General features: G+C 27.1%; 1 protein-coding gene across 1 annotated transcript in view; it reads right to left on the bottom strand.

Moving 5' to 3' along the window:
• Positions 1-20053, bottom strand: part of LOC123300218 (protein espinas-like) — a 632746-nt gene extending 612693 nt beyond the window's left edge. Inside the window, exon 1 of the mRNA XM_044882745.1 lies at positions 19547-20053. Within this exon, the coding sequence (XP_044738680.1) occupies positions 19547-19944 (398 nt within the window). The 5' untranslated portion in view covers positions 19945-20053. The remainder of the gene's footprint in view (positions 1-19546) is intronic.
• Positions 20054-21801: the final 1748 nt, after the last annotated feature.

Here is a 21801-nt window from a genome sequence, read left to right as displayed (position 1 = left end):
TCATATAAAATAAAAAAAGAAATAACATAAATAGGTGTATAAATAAGTGAAAAATATTCGAACACAAATAATAATTAAAAATACCTAAAAAAATTTATTAATTTTATATTTTATTAGAATTGGAAGAAGAAAAAGTTTATTAAACACCATAACTTTGTTGTCAGTAATTAACTACAAGTTTTACAAGTCTTTAAATAAACTACTAAAAACCCGTAAATGTATAATTTTATGACATTTAATGAATACCATAAAGTCGTCGGATTATATTTTGAAGAAAAAAAACTCTACCAAAGGTTATTTACACTACAAAAGATTAAAATTATAAAAAATTGTGGAAAATATTGAATTTAGAGTCTCAATCAACAACTTTCTGATTATGTAATATGTCATATTGGGTTTGTTTTTAATGATTGTCTTCTAACACAACTTTTTATTAAAGCAAGGAAGGATCTCTTACAAATTAAAAACCTTTTTCTATAGTTCCATAATTTTTTAGAACGTTTTACTTCAAAAAATGTAAGAAGTCTTTATTTTGATTTTCAGTGTAAAAGCATTATCTTTATGTCAAAAATTTAGAAATCCATATTTAGATGGAATAACATCAAATAGAATTATTTCTATTTGAATACAAAAAACTAGAAGCTTAGTGTAAGTACACTCTAGTATGAAGTAAAAAAACAAGTGTTTCCAGTCTCATCGGTGTCTTTGAAACATTATGATATGATAATTTATGCATTGCATTTTGATTGAATTAATAGAGTCGGTTCGTTTCAAAGTCAAATCTTTAAGTCTTTGACTTTAAATTGCTAGATTGTTGGCTTTACAAAAAGTAAAGAATTCATTTCTTGTTTAATTATGTTGGTATTAAGGCTTTACTGGTGCTGCGAGACAAATTGAGACAAGTGTCGCATATTTTTTGTACGCTTTAAACTTGTCGCCTCGTTTCTAAACTTTTGTTGAACAAAAAACTAAATTTTCTAAAATTTAGAAAAACTAGTAACTATAACTAACTGTTCGGTTGATGTTTTTATTGAAACAATAAGGAATATAGCAAAAATTTTCCACCAGGTTTAAAACTTTTTTACCTTTCTTTTTTTCCAAGGAATTATTATGCGAGGTTCTTTGAAAATAAGCATTTATAAAAAACTAGAAGCTGATTTAAAACAAAACACAGATATTATGTCTTTTAAAAATTTAATGTGGAGTCCAATTTGAATATTTAAATTTCTTTGATTATTCAATTTTATACCAGTTTAGACGACCATCTAATATTTATTGCCTCAAATTTCAACACATGTATAGATTATGTTTTAAAACTATGCTAACCAGTTAAAATTACAATATTTAAGAAATTTTTTCAAATGTTTTGTAAATTATTAGGCTTCTTTCAGATGTTTTATGATAAGATATCTAAAATATTTCGTTGAAAAGTTTATCGATCAATTTATACTTCAATAATTTAATTTAATAGTAAAACCAATCAAGCACTCCTAGTGTAGTAAGACCTTCAAAATAATATCGGTCTTGGGCCTAAGAATTAATTGATTATCACAACTCCTGGTTTTCAGATACTCTCCGAATGCATTTAGAAAATTTACTAACAAATTTTCGAAGAATATGTATTAGAAATCATTTTTTTTAAAGATAGTTGCTTAAATCTTAGACGAAACGATAATGTTCGAATTTTTTTAATAAAAAATATCGTCTCTCTAAAACATGGTTTAAAACTGTCAACAAATATTAAATCCATAAAACATGGTATTAAAATAAATATAAAATAGTATAAAAATTTATTTATATTAAACAGAATCTTGACACAAATAATTTTAATAAAACTAAAAAACTTTAATAACGTATACTATTTTACTCTTCATGAAATTTTTATATCTTTTACAATTCTCAATAAATTTAAAAAAAGAAAAAAAGAAAAAAAAAAACGGACATTTCATAAAAATATAAATTAAATATATTTTTGTATAAAATAAATAGAAATATATTAAAAAAATTATAGACAAGAATTTGTTATTTATTCTTTAAATAAATAAAGATATTTCTTTTATGATAAAAAAAAAGCAAAGGTAAAAAGGTTTCATAAAATATTGACGGAAGAATGGAATTTTTTAATTTTTGTTATCTCTAAGTCAGGAGGGGGACTGGTTCTTTAAATCAGAATTATGAAAAAACTTCTTAACATCCGTTTCTGAGCATCACGTCTACGTTTGAAAGTAATGAAATTATTAATTCAATTTTCATTATTTTCCGAGATGATTTGAATAATCTGAAATTATGCAAACAATTAGACCCGATGGCAACAAAAGAGTAGCGTACCAATCATCTGATTTTTAATTGAATTCGAAGATACGATATAAAATAGAAAGAAGCTTGAATGGTGGAGGCCACGGGAAGATATTTTGAAAATTTAAAAAAAAAAAAAAAAAACACTTTTTTAACAAATTCTTTTTAAGTTAAACTACTATTTGCAAAAAGTATATACAAAATTAACAAATAAAATTTAAAATATCTGACCTACCACTCCCCAAATTTTCTTAAAACATAACTAAGAACACTCTCGATCATTACCCTGTGAGCAAAAAAAAAAAAAAAAACATCAAAATGAGTTGGCCCCCTAAGGAGCCATTTAAAATTGAGTAGAAGGACCTCAATTTGGATACAGAAGTGAATTTTATTACACTATAGCAAAGACAATTTTTTTTTTTAATGTAGGTAATATGATAGTTTCTTAACAATTTCCACTAAACTATCAAAAATACCGCCATGGGTAGCTTAAAACTATAAAATCTGCTAGAAGTGGCTTTTCAATATCTGTAGGTATTGAGGTTTTACTATAAAAAGTTTCGTGACTTTTGAAATGACCACCTAAAATTGGTCACTGGCTCTCCCTCTAAAATGATTTTTTTGTGTATTTAAAATAAATTCTCTGAAAGTAGTTAATGCAAAATTTATATCTTTCTATCCTTTAAAAAAAAAACCGAGTCCCCCCTCTTTAATGTTATTTTTCTCAAGGCGTAAAAAATAATTATTTCTCTTTCCAACTGAAAATTTTTAAAACTTTCTGTAAAACGAAACAAAAAAAAAACCGCATTATCATATTAGAATAGAGAAGTATTTACCGCCGTATATAACATTTAACCAATGACACGGTTATAGACTATGTTTATACTCAAAACGACAAGATAGTTAAATAACCTGCCACTTTATATTTAAAACACCTACACTATGGCCTTTTATTATACCTATATTATGAGAAAATAATATAAAAAAGTATCGTTCTGGTTCTTCTGTTTCTAACTATAAAGTAACATAGGTATTTATGTAAAATTAAAGTGTAGTTTTTGGAACGAAAACATTTGAAACTTAAATCAATTTAAATTTTACATGCACGCACTGTTTTATAAATGAATATAATTTATCGTTCTTCAACCAGATAGAGATACTATATGCTTATGAAGGTGTTAATTTTTGTTTAAATTACCGTGTCTTAGTTGTTTATATGATTTATGGGAATATTTAAGGTAGTTCCAGCATGAAATCACTTTTCGACAGATTTGGCCGAATTTTTTTTCTCGGGTTTATAATAGCTTTATTTATGAATTCCTAAAATTTCATAATTTTTGGCCGTTTAGATCGCGAGATATTTAAAGACAAAGTTCGCGATTTTGAGGGTCATGTCCCATTTAAAGCATGTAAAATGTCCGGTCTCTCCAACTATTTTTTATGATATTATTATATATTGAAGAAAAAGTAGAAAAAAATGTTTATACAATACAATTCTAAAAAAAAAATTTAGAAATTAATTTTCACTTTCGAGATATTAATTTTGACGTAAATTGATCGAAATTGGGACGTTGGCATAATTATTTCCCATTTTAAACGGTCAACATTTCTGAAACTTTGGGAATTAATAGTAAGCATTATTAAATTCTTAAATTTAATTTTTCGTTAAATTATGTCGAAAAAAATTTTAACCATAGCTTTAGCATAGGAACTGCAGATACCATGCTGGAAATACCTTAATCTTTTTATTAAATTTATCTTATTGCTTATGAAAATATAAGATGAAATTTTCTTCAAGAAAAATCGTATAGAAATTCAAACCCCTATCAAAAAATGGGTCATACATTCTACGGCTAAACGAAAATTCAATGGCTAAGTGGATGAATTTAGACCATAACTCAAAGTTATAAGCACTTATTGATAGAAGGAGAGATATAGCCAATAGAGCCGAAAGAGTGTACATAGAAATTGAGCTAACCATACTTTTAAAACCACAAGCTTTTGCAGCACTTGAATTACAACAACAAGTTCTTTTTAGGATTGATTAGTACCTACTCCAAATACCTTATAATAAATACGTAACATTTAATTGCCAACAATATTTTTCGTTTGCTGCACCCCAAGAAATTTAAGCTTCACATCCTTACGGATTTTTTTTTAACTGAAGGAAAAAATAATAATACCCAATATAGTAAATCCACATTATTTGTTGTCTGTCTAAAGATGATCGAAGCTTAATATTTACAAGTGAAATTTACAAAATTTAATTAACCATCGGGAAATTTTTCTGGTTCGAAAACTTAACCTCAGATTTGAAACTTGCCTAAGAATACTCTCTTTTAAATTAACTTTTTCCTTAGAGAGATTCTTCTAAGAGACAGAGAGACATAGCGGTCAAACTTACAACACCTCTTTTTTCGTTCAAGGATTAAAAATCCGTTGTTCTGAACTTGTTTTTCCTGGAAATTACTCAAAGAGTATGTAATTGTTATTAAAAGATCGTTTACAATGTGTTCACGAGCTCGAAGTCACTTGTTAAATGTACAGTACATGTTCTTAATATGGATATTTATCAGTTTTTTATTTTAGTTATGGAGTACATGGATAAAAAAACACTCATTAGGGGATTTTTTTATCTCAATTATAAAAATTTCATACCTTCTTGCTAATTTCAAAGCTATAAACTGCTGAACAAATTTAGTAAATCCACTTTTTTACATTTACGAAGAGTATACAAACGTAACCAATATGCTTCATGTTTGTAATATATTGGCGTCATAATCATAAAATATTGCATTTATAGAAATCAGTCAAACTTTGTTGACTTACAAATGTGGTTCTCTCGTTTTTAATTGAGCCCACCCACATAGATATTATAATTTGCCAACTATATAATAGTTTTTAAAATAAAAAGCAATATACCGACAAAAACATTCAAATTATCATTCTAATTCACAAGAAATGACAGGTGAAACAAATTTATATCACTAATAAACCGTCCCAAATAAGTACCTTTTTGTTTCTTAAATCATTATTACTACAGGCAAAGTATTATATTGTTCGAGTTTAAACTTTATGAACTATGAAAAAGCATTTTTATTTATTTAAATAGATTTTATTTCATGCAATCCAATAAATTTTATTTCATGCAAATGAACAAAACAAAGAAATATTTTTAAAAAACTAATACGTTCTCAAAACCTTCCATAACATCTATCTACAGGTTTACATTTTGTAAAAAGGGTAGGTCTCACCAAAAAATATTGGGTGTATATGATTGTAGGGTGTACACAAATGAGCAATACATGTGAGTACGTGCTGTAGCGTTTACAGATTTACTACAATAATGCAACTACTATTTAGATAACTATATTTTCACTTTTTTTAATATATCGAGTTCTCACTCATCTAAAAGAAATACCTTAAAATGAAAGTTAAGACTACGCATTATTGTGAAAATCAGTTGTGACATCAAGCAATCAAAATTTGGCAGTCATAAGCGAACAAAAAAATTAAAAAAATAAAAGCTATAGTAGTTGTTTTTTCATACCTTTGAGCAGTATTTTGCAAATTACTACAGTTTCTTAATACCCTTCTACTTATTCAACGCTTGGTGAATCCCAGTCTTATGGTAAAATGGTTTTTCCAATCATTGTGTTATCTATTTTTGGAAATAGTAATGCTTTGTTGTGTTTAAATTTTAGAACGTTTTTCGAGCGTTTTTCAAAACACTCTTTGCGGAAGCTTTCAGATATCAGAGATTTAGGTTTCTTAAACGAATTTTGTTTATACATTAGATCGATAGAAAACTGATATTACGGAGTGAAAATATTGAACTTGGTAAAAAACTAGGGGGAAAATTTTGTTCTTACTGTGATTAATTGATGGTATTATTTATTAGCTTCAATTCCATCAGAATTACTGCTGTATGGTAAAATATTGACATACTGCTGCATGGTAGAAGAATTGCGAGACAAAAATGATAATTTTAGCAAACGCTCTAAAGCTCGTACTTTTTTAACAATTCATTTTTACATGTGAGCTCATTATCATTTCATGTATATAAAAATCAATCTGCTGTAAAAGTGAACACAAAGGATGGAATAACACACTTGGGCTTATTGACTAAGGCAAGTATAAAACCAACTAACTCCATATAATTGATTCTCTAAGTAAAACAATACTTTGATTTCACAGTCCTGTACATGGACGTAAAAAACACAAATATCTATATGTTCTTGAATTATCATGAATGAAATCGATCGATCATCATTATAAAATATTTGTTAAAGAATGTAGATTTTCAACTATTATTTTTGTTTCTCATCTTTCTATGTATTTACATCCAAATAGATTCATCCTACAATAAACCCGACAATGTCACTATTTTTAAAATAACATCTTGTAAACTATAAAATATGTCAATCAGAAACTATAATAAATTGATGATTAATGTTTCAAAGAGAATAAATGTATAAAAAAATCTTCGTAATAATCAAAAATTGTTTAACAACAGAGGAATGAAAACGGATGTGTAATTATTATATTAAGTACCCTCGAATTTCAGAATTCAGAGGAAATTAAGAAAATGTATTTTCAAGTTTAATAATAATATTTAATATTTGATTTGACTTGTTTGAAAACTATGTCGATTCTGGAAAAACTGAAGCTGATAAATGATGTAACAACTGTTAAATCATTCGTCAAGTTTTTTAAAGTCTAAGTTATAAGACCTAACTACAAATTTTTGTTGAAGAAATGTTTGTTTCTTTTGAGAGTTAGACGTAACGTATCTGACAAAGGATTATTATTTGGAAGAGGGGAATAATTTTTGACTCATTCTATGAAATGTTGGAGTTTTCTATTTATTTTAAAATCAGAAATTATATTTTCGTTGTTTTTAGGCAATTAAAATTACTTACTAATGGAATTATTTGTCAAAAAATTTGTGACTTGAATATCTTTTTCAGGCTTATTAAAATGGTTTTTCATTTATATTAAAACAATAAAAGTACTAAATACATAAGGATGGAAAATTTGAAGTAATAATATTAATATTTGGAGAAAGACTGTGAAAAATACGATAAATTTCTTTAATAAAAAAAAAGTGGCCGAACTGTATAGATTTTTTCTTATATCACCCAAAAGTTATTATGTGACTAACTATGATATAAGTTTAGAGTACCTTCTGTATCCTGTTGAAACCGGATCTTTTATGAGAAGATTAATTTTGAACGACAAGCGCGATTAATAGGGAGAATAAATTATAGAAGAAACTTGCTTGCTTTAGTTACAAAATTTAATCCAAATATTATTCGTTAGGTATATAAAAGGAAGTTTTTCAAGGAAATTCATTAAGGGAAGCTTCCCACATTTTCACCAATAATTTTTTTTTGTGCAGGATTATTCATTCTGAACTTGTTGATCAACAATTTTTCTTACATCATACAAAAAAAATCCAAATCTGATATTTATATAATAAATATTATTAGACACATAACGTATAAATCGAATTGAAAAAATTATTGAACCATAAAACCAAATAACTTTATTTATTATTTCTATACCTAAATAAATTTCAATTTTAATAATAATAATAATAATATCTAATATTTTTTGTATTCTATCTGTGGTAGACAATGAAAATTGTAAGCGATTTATTTTGTTATAGAATTATTGATTCTATTAGAATATCTTTCATAAATATAAAATAGACAAGATAAAAAACCGTTGGAAAATTATTTTTGTAAAATTTCATTCAAACTTAATATGAATATTTCGATTTTAAGGACTTCTTCAAGTGTACTTAACAAAACTTTTGAAGCTCTCGACGTAAAAAGCAAATCTGAGGCTATTAAAAAAGGTCACATTTCCTGATAGCATTCAATTTCGATCTGAATCATTCGATTTTTACACCTGTAGGGCATGCAAACTTCAGTCTTTGTTTCAAATTTAATTATGCGTTTTTCATGTATAACGCAGCGTAAAATAATTTCTGAAATGTCAAATTCTTGTGATCAAGGAAATACTGTGTCCACTTTAACACAATCCCTTGTAAACGTATCGGCCCGTCATTATTTGTAGTTTCATCACCAACGGATCCACTTTTCTTAAATTTAAACTACTAAAAATGCTACATAATTTTGTCGTGGATAAAAATTGAACCAGCTTAAGTGTATCTACGAATAAATAACCGTGTGGCCGTTACTCTGTCTACATATATGTATACAAGTTTTTCTTTTTCAACAAAATTCGTGGGCAATATGCCAATGCAAATTATTATACTCATATTTTGGATTTTTTTTAAAAATAATTTTGATCTTCGAATAATTCTCAAAAACTTAAATAATATTCCTACATAACAATTCACGTAATTTTAATTTTTTTCCGTTGCATATTTTACTGGCCGTTGTCCGTCCGCTTTGATTCCGTAACACCAACATCACTTCAACTCTGGAAAAACTACTTCTTCCACTTCTTAGACTATGATTTTGCAGTGTTATGTAAATAGATATTTGAACAAGACTGTATAAGTAAGTATAGAAGGTATGGATTACAATAAATATGGATTCTCGATACATAGACTTTTTTCGACAACATCTTCTACTTCGATCTTCTGATAGCGAGATAAAATATATTGCAATTTGTAAGTTAACTATGGTTTCAAGATAACACAAATTTCGATAAAATCGATTCAATAATTTTTTCGTGATTACCGTAAAAACAGTCAGATACATTAATTTTATAATACTTCCCATAAGTTATATTAAAACATTGTACACTGGACATTGAAGGAAGTTGTATCTATATTGAAATTCGATTTAAATTTAGAAAAATAAACGCCTCTATTTCTTATATTTTTTGTATTCAATTTCATTAACATATCAATCACTTACATACTTTTTTTTATCCAATGAAATTTTCTATACACAAGGTTATTGAATTTTAATAATGTTGTTTGATTTAATTTATTACATCAAATTAATTTTTGAAATTTCAATGACAAAACTTTTAAGTTTATTAACAAACAACTTACATGTTTGTTAAATTTGACATTAACACAAAAAGTACTATAATAATGAAATCAAGTTTTATCAATTTAGATCTCTGTGACATATTTATTTCATTCTCTTCTTATTACAATTAGCTCACAAAAGTGACTGAATATAATTGATTCAATAAAATTTAATTAGTTATATAAAGATCGAAAAACCACAATAGTTATTAAGTCATAATTAAATTGCAATTTTAACACACTGAAATAAATTTTTTGATTTTGGTGTTTTGAAAAGATTTTATTTCGGCTACCAACATGTTGGTCCCAGTCATTAACTCGTAGAAAACTCCCTTTTGTTACACTAACATTTTTCAATCGTTTCGACAGTTACAATGATTGAACTCATTTTTTATTAGGTTGTCAATGATTTTCTTTTAACATACATGGCAAATAAACATGTGAAATTTACAAAATTTAAAATTCCCCTGGAAATTTTTAGGGTACGTAACTCTAAACTCGCACTTGAAACTTGTCTAAAACCACTCTCCATTAAATTACCTTTTACCTTAGAGCCTTCTCTAAACTGAACCGATTTTGAGGATCATCGTCTATTCTTTTGTTGTTCCGGGTACGGAATCCTTAACTCTTGAAACATAACTAAGAACACTCTCAATTAATTCATTTATACAAAATAATTAGATTTTACTACAATAAGTAACCTATCTAATTCTACCTTAATAATTTTACAGTAATGGACATTTTTTATGAGAAAAAATATTTGAATTAAAATAACAAAATTTAAAAATCTATTGTTATCTGATTAAATTCAAAATTTATTAATTTAAACAAAATTTATAAAAGATTTTTATCGAAAAATTATTGTAATTAAATTACAAATATAACAAAAAAATATTTAAATTAACTTTTTATGTTTTATGAATGTATATAAATTACGTGACTGTATCGAATAAATAAGAATTTAGAAAAATAAATTAATTAAAAATATGTAGTATTTTGAAGTTTACAAAATTTACAAATAATTTTTAATATATATGAGGTGAATTTCTAATAAATTAAAATTAGACTTTTACACTTGTACCAAAGGTTTTTTCTAAATTTTTCAGTTAAATTTAATCGGCAATATAAGGGTAATTGAGGGTGGAAAATTTCTTGGAAGATAATATCGTTATTTATAAGTTAACGGCAGGGGCTTATTGTATTATGTATTTACACATAACGTTAACAATGACAAAAACACTTGTTTTAAGGACGTTCCTCAAAAATCACGTTTTTTCGAAAATAATCTTGTATATTCTTATTTTTATTAATGTCTTTCACGGTGTTATTTATTTTCAGATTTGATCTGTTTAAGTGTACAATTTTTAACATACAAACTCTTTATTGAACTGTTTTCAAATGTTTTGTTATCTTACAAGAGGATTTTTCATTTTCAGGATTTACTTTAAAAAATTATATTTCTTATTTAAGTTAAAAACAAAACAAACAGTTCCCTTTAAAGAAAATAATGATAGTAATATATTCAAAGTAATCGTTTTCATCTTTATCTGATTATCTTTTTTATAAAAATCATCAACAAAGTAATTTTTTTGGATTTTTTGTTTTCAGATTTTTCATAACGATGACATTGTTTTTCATAACAGTGCATTTCTTGTAAGTAGTGATTTCATCTAAACCTTCAGAGTTCGGTATTTTCGAAAATAATGATATATAGGTATCGAAAAGTTTGACCCTTGATTCTCATCTAATTTGCAAGTGTCAAATATTACCATACAGTTACTTGTCGAGGAACTAGCAAAAGCTCATTAGTTGTTTTTTGTTGTTGGTTAAAAAAACCTGATAATAATGCGATGTACAAGGGTGAAATAAATTTAATTTCGGAAACAAGGTATGTAACCAGGGAATGGAACTATTTTAAACCAATAGAAGAAATTTTATTTAGAATTTTTGTTTAAAAAACCTAAAAACCGGAGATGGGAACACATGATACACTTTCATTGACAGCAAAATGTATTTAGAGTTGTAGTCAGTTGAACAATACCATTAAATTTATAAAAATCAGATAACATAAAATTTTATTATTTAATAATTTATTATAATTAAAATTTGATTATTTTCTACATAATTTTTTAATTGAAATTTGTGGAACTATATTCATAATGGTGTCTTAATTTTTTAACATGTTTTCGTAGGTGGATGATTTGTTAATCTATTTGCGGTCTATAGGTATACGTACGTATAATGCTCCGTTATTATATCTGTTTTTGAATATACCAATAGTTTTTAATAGACCCACAAGTCCTCTGTATGCAAATCACAATTAAAATTACAAATATACACTTGAAATAAGGTCAGAATAAATTATTAGCACTGATTTTGGGTAACTGTGGAAGGAATCATATTTTATTTCACTTCTAGGAAATACTTAAATATAATCGGAGTCCACTTGGAAGATTCTTGAATTTTATCGTCATTACTATTGAATTTTATAAAATTAATTTCGTTCCAGATTCATTCCCAATGAAAAAACAAAAAATTTAAAATTTAATAAACTGACGTTATATTTTGATTTTCAGAAAATATACGTCGAAATTACTGTACCTAGACCTTTTCATTGAAATTGGAACTACTACTACCTACAGAAAGTTTTCTTTAACAAAATCGATAAAAAAAAATCACCATTTTTTACCAGAATTACAGTTGTTGAAAACAAAAATCTAATATCTATCAGCAGATCATATTTTTGCAAGCCTAGGAAGTTTATCTTCAACACAGTTTATGGTATGGATCAATAGATTCACAATTCATAACAGGGGCTTTAAGTATATACAACATATGATGAACATGGTTTGTCGCTTGTGAACATCGTTCTTCTTAATTGGCCTGAGAATTTCAACCTTATCTTGAATTTGAATTGCAAAAATAAAAAGATTTCTTCTCAAGTTGAACTGAGGAATTCATTCATTCATTATCCATTCGAAAGTTTTACTACCTACAATAATAAAATTGATTTAGGATGAAATGCTGATTTTTGATTTGCTAAAGATGTTTTTGGTGCAAGTATACAAATGAGCCAACAGCTCTCGTCTCTTGTATTTTGCATATTCAACTTTTTCAGAACGCCGGTTTACTATAAATCTGTGGGCCGTAACGTAGCTTTCGGCTGAATATTTTAAAAAAGTATTGAATTATATACGAGGTATGAGAGAATGAACTTGTAGTAAAGCCTTTTTTTCTTTAAATTGTACCCACGGAGGACTTAGACATAAAATACTTTAGTTTTTTTGGCAATACCAAATATAGTTGTTTGTTAAAGTTCTTACCTTGCACATTTTTCCATAAGTTGTTTAACGTGCGTTATTATATCTCAACAATAAAAAAGTCTTTCTTTTTTCACTCAGAACAAATACACCAATGATCAGTTAGTTTTTTTGAAAATTTCTAGCAGTTTGTATTTTTTCTAGGATTAAAAACTCAACTTCTTCAATACTCTCCCTGATACGATCCAAACTTTAATTAAATTTATCTCGAGATTATTTCGAGATTAAATAGACGAGATTCAAATTTTGATGATGATTATATTTTCTGGCACCCATAACACCACAACTTCCTTAACATAGAGGCAAATATTATTTAATAATATATCAACTTTAACAATGTATGGTATATAATAATAATACAAAAACAAGTTTACATTGTATATGTTTTTTTTTAATCAGAATATATAATATTACACCTACTCATAATATTTGTAAGTCAGGTTTCTGATTTGGTTAAATGATGTATATAGACAGGTAAAGACTATATACTATACTTTTTATTCATTCTCAATCGAAGAGTAAATTAAATATTATAATTTCATGTTGAAACTTTTAAATATGCCAATCAATTTTCATAATTTAAAAACATTTTTAATTCCTTGTTATAGATGTAACAGACAAATGTAGGGCGTTCAAACCGAACTTGAAGTTGTGTATGGTTTGTTCTCGATTTGACTCTTCTTTGAATACACTAAGCCATCAACTTTTCTTAAATCTTGAAGAGAAGGTACTAATTACCACAAAGAAAAGTCGAATACCACATGGTAATAGTTTATTACCAGTTGTTAATTATCTATTTGGTACAGATACTCTCTCTTTTGTAATGCTCGAGTATAACATCGAAGACCATATTTTTTAAGTCAGACTTAAATTTTTTTCCAGGAATATTGGACGCTGATATAAGGACATAATAATATTGATACTAACATAAAATCTACCAGTGATCAGAGATGTTAAGTACGCGTGAAAAATCAATACTACGCATGACTTTTTAACTTTTTCACTAGGTTTTCTATTTTTTATTCAAAAAATACGGAAGACGACAGATGTTAAAATAATTTCTCCTCAAATACTTACTTAGAAGTTGTTCAACAAACTTTAAATATAAACTACTAAAACAGTATGTATTTAATCTGCTGATAATTTTATCGGTGCTATAAGGAGATTAATTAGGATTGGAAATCTATAATAATCTTGCGACTAATGAAAGAAACTAAAAAAAATTTAAAAAATATAACCAATTTTCGATTTTACATAAGAACTTCAAAGCTCTGGTTGGAAATAGATAATTATTATATTTTATTATATGTACGCAAATTTCTTTGCTTTAAAACATGATAGATGTGTTATTCTGGGAGCAAAGAAATATCTAGAAAAGAATTTTTATCACTCTATATAATAAGACAACACACGTAAACGCTTATTTTATTCAACAGCTTTTGAACAAAATAACAAATTTAGAAGTTAAGAAAATGGCACTTTTGTTATATTTCACCATCGTTTAACAAATCATTTCTAACTTCGTAATAAATGAATATCAAATTATCTTCGCTATTTGTAACGCCAGACAGCATAATAACTGAATGACCTCACGTAATAGGAATGCTGTTGTAAATCTCTCAATATCTCTTTAAATCTGCCATTCTACGAAACTGAAATAATAATTAAATCTAATCACATTTAAAAATATTTATTTACAACTAATTGGGTTTGTAAATTAAAATTTTGGTGCCATAATGGCACGAATATTGACGCCCAAACAGCTGTCTTATGGTGGCAAAAATTTTTTGGGTCTAACAAAATAAATTATTTTTATCAATTTGTAAATCTATATGATAGTGGTTTTTGTCAAGTTATTTTTTAACACCCTAGAAACTGTATAATAACTGTACTGATGTTGATTTGATCAACAATTTGTTTGGTAAAGATGATAATTATTAGTAAAAACGCTTGATAGACTATATCAAAAGATGGAAAAATTACAATAAAGCTGAAAAACCGAATACTCATTCTTTCTTAAAAAATAGTGACGCTGCCTTAACTATTAACGTTATGATTGGAACTGTTTATGTAATTTAGCAAATTTAAATTAAATACTAAAATGTGAAAACTTTACCGTCAATATTTTCTATATTATTTAGGTTAGTCTATACTATATCGCAAATCTTACCATTTTGTTTGAAAATTATTTAATAATACGTTCGATGTGCTCTCACGATTAACACAAATTGAATGGTATAAACACCGGAAAATGTCAGTCATTATTGAAATGTCTTACTTTTTTATACATAAAAGTTAAAATATATATTACCTAATTTCATATACTCACAGGTATGCTTGTTTTCAAGAAATAGATTTTTATCAGAAGGTATAATTAAGATCTAAATCTATTTCAGTTTATAGAATCAGCAAATGTAACTTTAAAAATATGATAAGTTTTATTTAAACATGACATCGTTTTTATAGTTTCTCATATTATTCTTGAGTGTGTAAGGTTCATATCCATAAAGACAATATGGTCGCTTAAACCCTGTCGCCTTTCTGACTTCTTTGTATCATCGATATTGAATACAGCCAATTTCTTGTTTATGAGAACTGTCTCGTGGAATGATTATGTTGAATTGAGGGAATAGGTATTGCTCAATTGAAACTCTAGTTATATTTTTCACGCCGGTGCAATTGCAAAGCTTGCTTTAAATTTGAATTTGTTTTATTACAAAAAACAAGCTACGTAAGATCAATAAAAACAAGTAACTTATTTCATTTTTGGATGCATTTTTTGGTTCCGGACTACTCATTTTGATGCATATTGCTTATTTCTAAATTTTATTTCATGTTTTTGTTACTTAAAAACCGGTTACCAGTTCCAAAAATTTTTCTACATGCATTTTTAACGGAATGACTCTTTAACCACTTAATATAAATCATTTTAGATCGTAACAGACAGTGGCCAGTAGCTTTGTCTGCTTCAATATGCGTTTTTTCAACTTGTATATTTGGATTTGTTTTATTAATTCAATGTCGTTATGAAACAGTAGTCATGTTTTTTGGTTAAACTTGCATGCTAAAAAATAAATAAACATAGACTTGTATATTTTACCAAAATGTGCACTTAAGATAACAAAATAGATTTCAATATTATAGCCAAGCTTTATATCTTTGCAGAAGAAATTCTTTTGTATTCATTTAGTCGAGATTTTGTATAAATTATCAAAGTTTGTTCATATTCTGAAAGTTTGATCCATTTAGAAACAATCTATTATCACAGGTTGTTCAATAGACAAACACTTAAAATACAGTGCAATATGTATAAAATTATTGAAAATAACCGTTCGCTAACGACACTATTGAGGATTACACGAATTCAAAATTTTGATCATTTCATATTAAAGAAATTTAGTACATAAGCTAAGATTTGAACCAGCAATCTGTAGAATAAGTAGCCGATAACTGGTCGGCTATGTAAGAACATGAAACAGTCAAAAAAGATTATCTTATTAACTTCAAAATAATTCATGTAACCCTCAAGAGATACGCTTAGTCTTATTAAGGTTAGTCTATGGGTTGTGCCATAAGACACTACATCTTGAATAACAACTCTCAACAATAGAACAAATTTGCAGCTGGTTGAAATGAAACTAAATTAAATTGAAAAGAATCGAAAACAAAGCAGTTTTAGATTTCAAATAAAGCCTAAAGGACAAGAATAAAAAGAGTGTACTAATGTAGTATCTTCAGGGATAAGAATGTCAAATATATGCTCCAAGGTATAATAATATCTGATACAAAATTGATACAGTATATATGAAAACAGTATATTCTCAACTTTTGGAAAATCTGTGACTGTATTAGGGAAAAAATGCATCATTTATAAAAACGGCGCTTTTTCGGAGGTTTATACTTTGTGTAGACCACGCTATCAGCTTGTATAATAACCCTTAGTACATATAATTTGTTGTAATTACAATAACTTAATTCAACAACAATAGCGATTTTAACCAATACGTACAGGTTTTTTGAAAAGAAATATGATGGAGCAGATGAGATTTGACTTATATGATTATGTTCTAAAATGATTAACTATTCTATTATCTTCAATGACCTTAATTACCATCAAAAAATATATTAAATTATAATAAAACAAATTTAAAAATTATCAAAGCGCTCTCCTTTTAATAATATTTCTAAAAACTCTATTTAAAAATATATAGTTTTTTTAATATTTAAAAAATACAACAACTAAAAGTTGCATTGTATGCAAATGAATGTTGGTTTTTTTTCCTCTAAAAGATATGTTAATCTGACTTTAAGATAATTTCATTTAAACAAAAAATTTTTTTATTTACATAGTAGGCGTGTGTGCATGTGTATGTACTTTTGCATGTATGTATGTACACGTATGTATGTATGTATGTATGTATGTATGTATGTATGTATGTATGTATGTATGTATGAATAACAGGTGAGATACAATGATATCGTATATTAGGTACTCTGTTTTTTTTTTATTATTATTATACATCAGGTGCTTTTAGATATGTTATAAAAATATTTTTATAACTATTAATAAAAATAACATCAGATCTTATGAGTAAGTACTTCCATTGTCGTCCATTGTCGATTTAAATAAATAGATTTAAATCTGATACGGTTTAATGCAAAAAGAATATTGCTTATGGAAGTAGTGGCTCATCTTACAAATCAGAAAAACTTCTTAAAGTTGTCATTTTAAATACACTCGAGGGAATATTATGATGTCTTTAAGCCCTCAATTGTATGTACTCTAAATAAAGAGGTATTTGTTTCAACATCGTAAGGATATCAAAAGTATGAAGTTTGGCACATTTAAGATATATTTTATCATCAACTAATATGAGATAGTTCTTGAAGAAATCAGATCTAAAAGAATATTAAGTTTTTACCTTAATTCGTTTTTAATTAAGAAAAAAGATTGTATTTAAGAATTAAATGAAGAAAGGAGAAACTCATGCATTGAAACTTTTACTCTTCAAGAACATTTTTCATAAACTCAATATGGACGATAAACGGCAAATCTAGCAGCGGTATTCTATTTCGGGAACTAGTATTGGTAACTTGGCACGAGTATTGTACAAACCTCCTATTTGGAGTATGAACTTAACCTGCCATTCATTATAACAGCCGCAGACAGTTGCCTGTATCCCAGATGCAATCGCTACAGTAGTGTTTGTGGTTTTATAAGCCAAAGGTTTTGAAAGTGGATATGTTTTTAATTGCACCCTGATAACAATACAAATACAAATGTTTTTTTTTTTTTTGGTCGTGTAGGAAAAAAAGGGGTATTATAAGTTTGACCGCTATGTGTGTGTATCTGTCTGTCTGTCTGTCTGTCTGTGGCATCGTAGCGCTTAAACGGATGAATCGATTTCGAATTTTTTGGTTTTGCTTGAAATATAATTTAATGGAGAGTGTTTTTAGCTACGTTTCAAATGCGAGTTGAGGGTTCCTGACTCGAAAAATTTGTCGGAGGTTTTTTAAATTTTGTATATATATTGTACGTAAAACAAAAAAACTATCGAGTTAAATTGAAGGAGTTTTTTGATTGTGTACGAAAGACGCTTGAGGGGAGCAAATACTATAGAATTAGGAATATAACTCTCCTGCAATTCCTAAAGGAATATTGAAATACATCTTTAATCTAGACGGATTAAAGTCCATACATTATTGGACAAACTTATATTGATAGGTATTAAAATAACAATTTAAGATGTACAGTAACGATGGATTGCATATAATGGAAGTAAGACAAAAAAAAGTCTTTTATAGTATTTAAAATTGATTTTTAATCCCTTAACATATATGATATCATATTTCTTATTTAGATTTTTTAATTCCATAGCAAATATTTCTTTTCTAAATCTTACTAAACGTATGCAGCAGTTAGTCATCAAATCAATAAAAAAAAAGATGTCTCTTTTAAAATCAACTAAAAATAACCAGACAAAGTGCAATGGGTATTATGTTTCAGCTAATAAACACTTCATTTAATCCAATTAATCTACGAAACGGATGAAAAATTGCTATCAGAAAACATTAAATACGTTATTATACAAGAAAACAAGCTAACCAACATATAGCGTTATTTGTTTACGGCTAGTCAATGGCTAAATTACCCTAAAAAATTCGCAAAAGTCAAAAAAACAGTTTTCTTGCTATAAAAAAAAAGATGACTTCCAATGAAAAAAAATTAAATGTGAAAGTTATAGATCTCAAAAAAAAAATATCAATTGACGTCTGGTAAGTCCGATTTAGATACACACGTGCCGAGAAAACTGAGCGAAAATAGTCGTTTTTAAATTTTTTTTCTTTTTCAATTTTAAAGTTGATATTGGGTGAAATTATGAGTAATAGATTGAGCTTTGATTAAATAAGTTAGTTAAATAATTGAATAATTGAATAGTCAAAACTACCGATATTCAGTGTCTCCTGGTAATGTCAATATTCACATGATATTTTATTACTTACGTGTTACAAATTTCTTTAATGAATGTAAATTAAGTCAAGTGCAATTAAAATTTCCGTAATAAATATTTTGGGGGCGGGCGGTTAATAAAAATTAATTCTAAGGTAAACATAATTTGATAAGACATTATTCCGAAGGTGGGACATAATAATTTATGCCTCGTACGGAGAATATTTAGTTTTTTATTCTCAATGCTCAAAATTAACATAAAACCAGAAAGAATGAAGTTCTAATTTTGCTTGTAGATAAATTAAGTCACAATTTTTATTGAAGCTATTTTTTTGTGACTCAATCCGTTAAATCAAACAGCCTAGTTAAATTTAAACCAAAAAAAAAAAACTTGTCCCTCTTTGTTGAATTTTATATCTCCAAGAAGAGATATAAAACTATGTTCACAAGTTCAAATTATTTTACCTGTGATTATTATCCTGATGATGTCCACGATGCATTGGCATCATATCTCTGCGATTCTGTTGAAAACGATTCGTTGACGACAATAATGCCACATTACGATGTATCATTGCCGATGAAGATGCCGAATCATTATTATTACCATTCGACATATTATAATGTGACGAAGCAGCCGACGATGATGCACACGGTGACGATGGCATACTTTTACTTAAACCACTTCCTGGCGATATTCCTTGATGATGTTGATGTTGATTATGCACAATCGATATCGATGATGATGTAACACTTGCAATATCACTATTAAATGCACTATTACTATGCCCCCCGTTATTCACATTATTATGCTCATCACTACCATTCTCAACAACTAGAACACCGACGGTATCATCACTTGTCATCACTGATTGGTTACCATTATCGCTTGTATTCGATAATGCACTTTGATTACCCGCACTACGTATAACACTTGATAACACTTTATCCTTACAATGTTGTATCCATCCTAAGGATTTTGTACGTTTCATTTTATATTGTAACATTTTTTTTTAATTAAAAATTAATTAACAGTAAAAAATTAATTAAAAATTTTTAACCTACATTTTTTTTTGCTACCATTTGTTGTTTTTTTTCTTTGTTAAATTTAATTGATAATTAAAATAACATTGTTATTTTGTTTTGTTGAAATTTAAGAACAAAAATTGTAATTTAAGAACACTTTCATGTAACTTAATAGCACTAAAAATACAAAAATACAAATTCGCGGTTTATGTCGAATAAATTGCACACTATGTAATCAAATTTAATAGAAAAAAAGACACAATAAAAAAGAACTTGAAAAGCCGCATACAATCTTTAAAAAACAAGATTGTAATATGATTCTTCCAACTTACATGGAGATACTGAAAAGTGAATGCTTGTTGGACTCCTCCGTTGTGGTAGAATAAGTTTTGTCCCTCCACTATAAAATCTTCTTGTGGTAAAGAAGGTATATTCTTCTACTAGCATCCAATAAACATATTTGTTATTTATTTTATATAAATACAATCTAACTGTTATAAACATGACATTGTTTAATATGTATTGTATTTTATATGTGAAGTATATAATAAGGGTTTGTAACATATACACGCATTGGAGTCTTTTTTTTGTTTTGTAAAACTTTTGTGTTTAATATCGATTTGAGGCTTTTGTTGGAATGATTGTGTAACACATTTTAGTTGACGATTTCAATTTTTTTCGTAAAAAGTATGATCAATAACTTCGCTGAAAATTAAGACTAGTGAAAACTAGCGGGACGAGAGAATCGAGACAAATTGAACGATAATAAGCAATCTGATTTTTGATAGTTATTCGATATGAACACAACAGATTCGGGGGGCTATAAATATTTTAGGGACAGACGATAGACTTTTGAGAGGGACAATCGCTGTTTATTTATTTGTTTTATATTAAAATGTATGAATCAGAAGCCGGCAAATTTAGTCGGAGACTTAAAGCTCATAAAATTCGTCTATTTTTCAAACTTTTGGATGCAAAAAAAATTTTTAACCAGAAAAACGAGATGAGTCAAGATGAAGGAAAACATTAAATCGTGGAAACGAGGCGATACAAGACAATAGAAAATTTTAGCAAGCCGAGGCAACACAAGAGACTAGATTCTCTCGTTTCGTCTCGTCTAGCGGCAAAACATGAAAAAATTTGTATATTGACTTCTTAATCAATAACCATTGAATTCGGAAAAACTTTTCAATTATAAGAAGTGTATCGATGCTTATTTTTTCTGTAAAATTTTTCTTTTTATTAAAATTTGCAATAATTTTTTGAATCTAATATATATAAATTTAAAGCAAAAATTTTGCTTATATATTTACTTATTAGCAAAATGTTATATCCTTGTATGTGTATAAGTTAACTGATTGGTCAAGAGTTTGGTTTTAACAAACAATTAAGAATTTTAATAAGTTACTGAAACGAAACATATTTCAACGTATCTTATTGGCTGACATAATAATAATGAGCACACTTAACTTTATATTTTCATCATAGTCTTGATGAATTCATACGGTACAGTGATTTTGTTACCTCCTTTACTTAATTTACACAATAAAATTTCACTGACAGACAACCACAACCTTAGCTGATTGATTCTAGAATCTTGCATATGTCAGTATTGATATAACGTATTTCAGCATAAATATATAAAAATTTTCAAATTAACGGTTGCGTATGAAACAAAAACTGAAGGCTTATTATTA

The sequence above is a fragment of the Chrysoperla carnea genome, chromosome 5 (genome assembly GCF_905475395.1).
Source record: "Chrysoperla carnea chromosome 5, inChrCarn1.1, whole genome shotgun sequence".
NCBI lineage: Eukaryota > Metazoa > Arthropoda > Insecta > Neuroptera > Chrysopidae > Chrysoperla > Chrysoperla carnea.
Note: the sequence above shows the minus strand (reverse complement) of the source record. Positions and strands in the feature narration are given on the sequence as shown.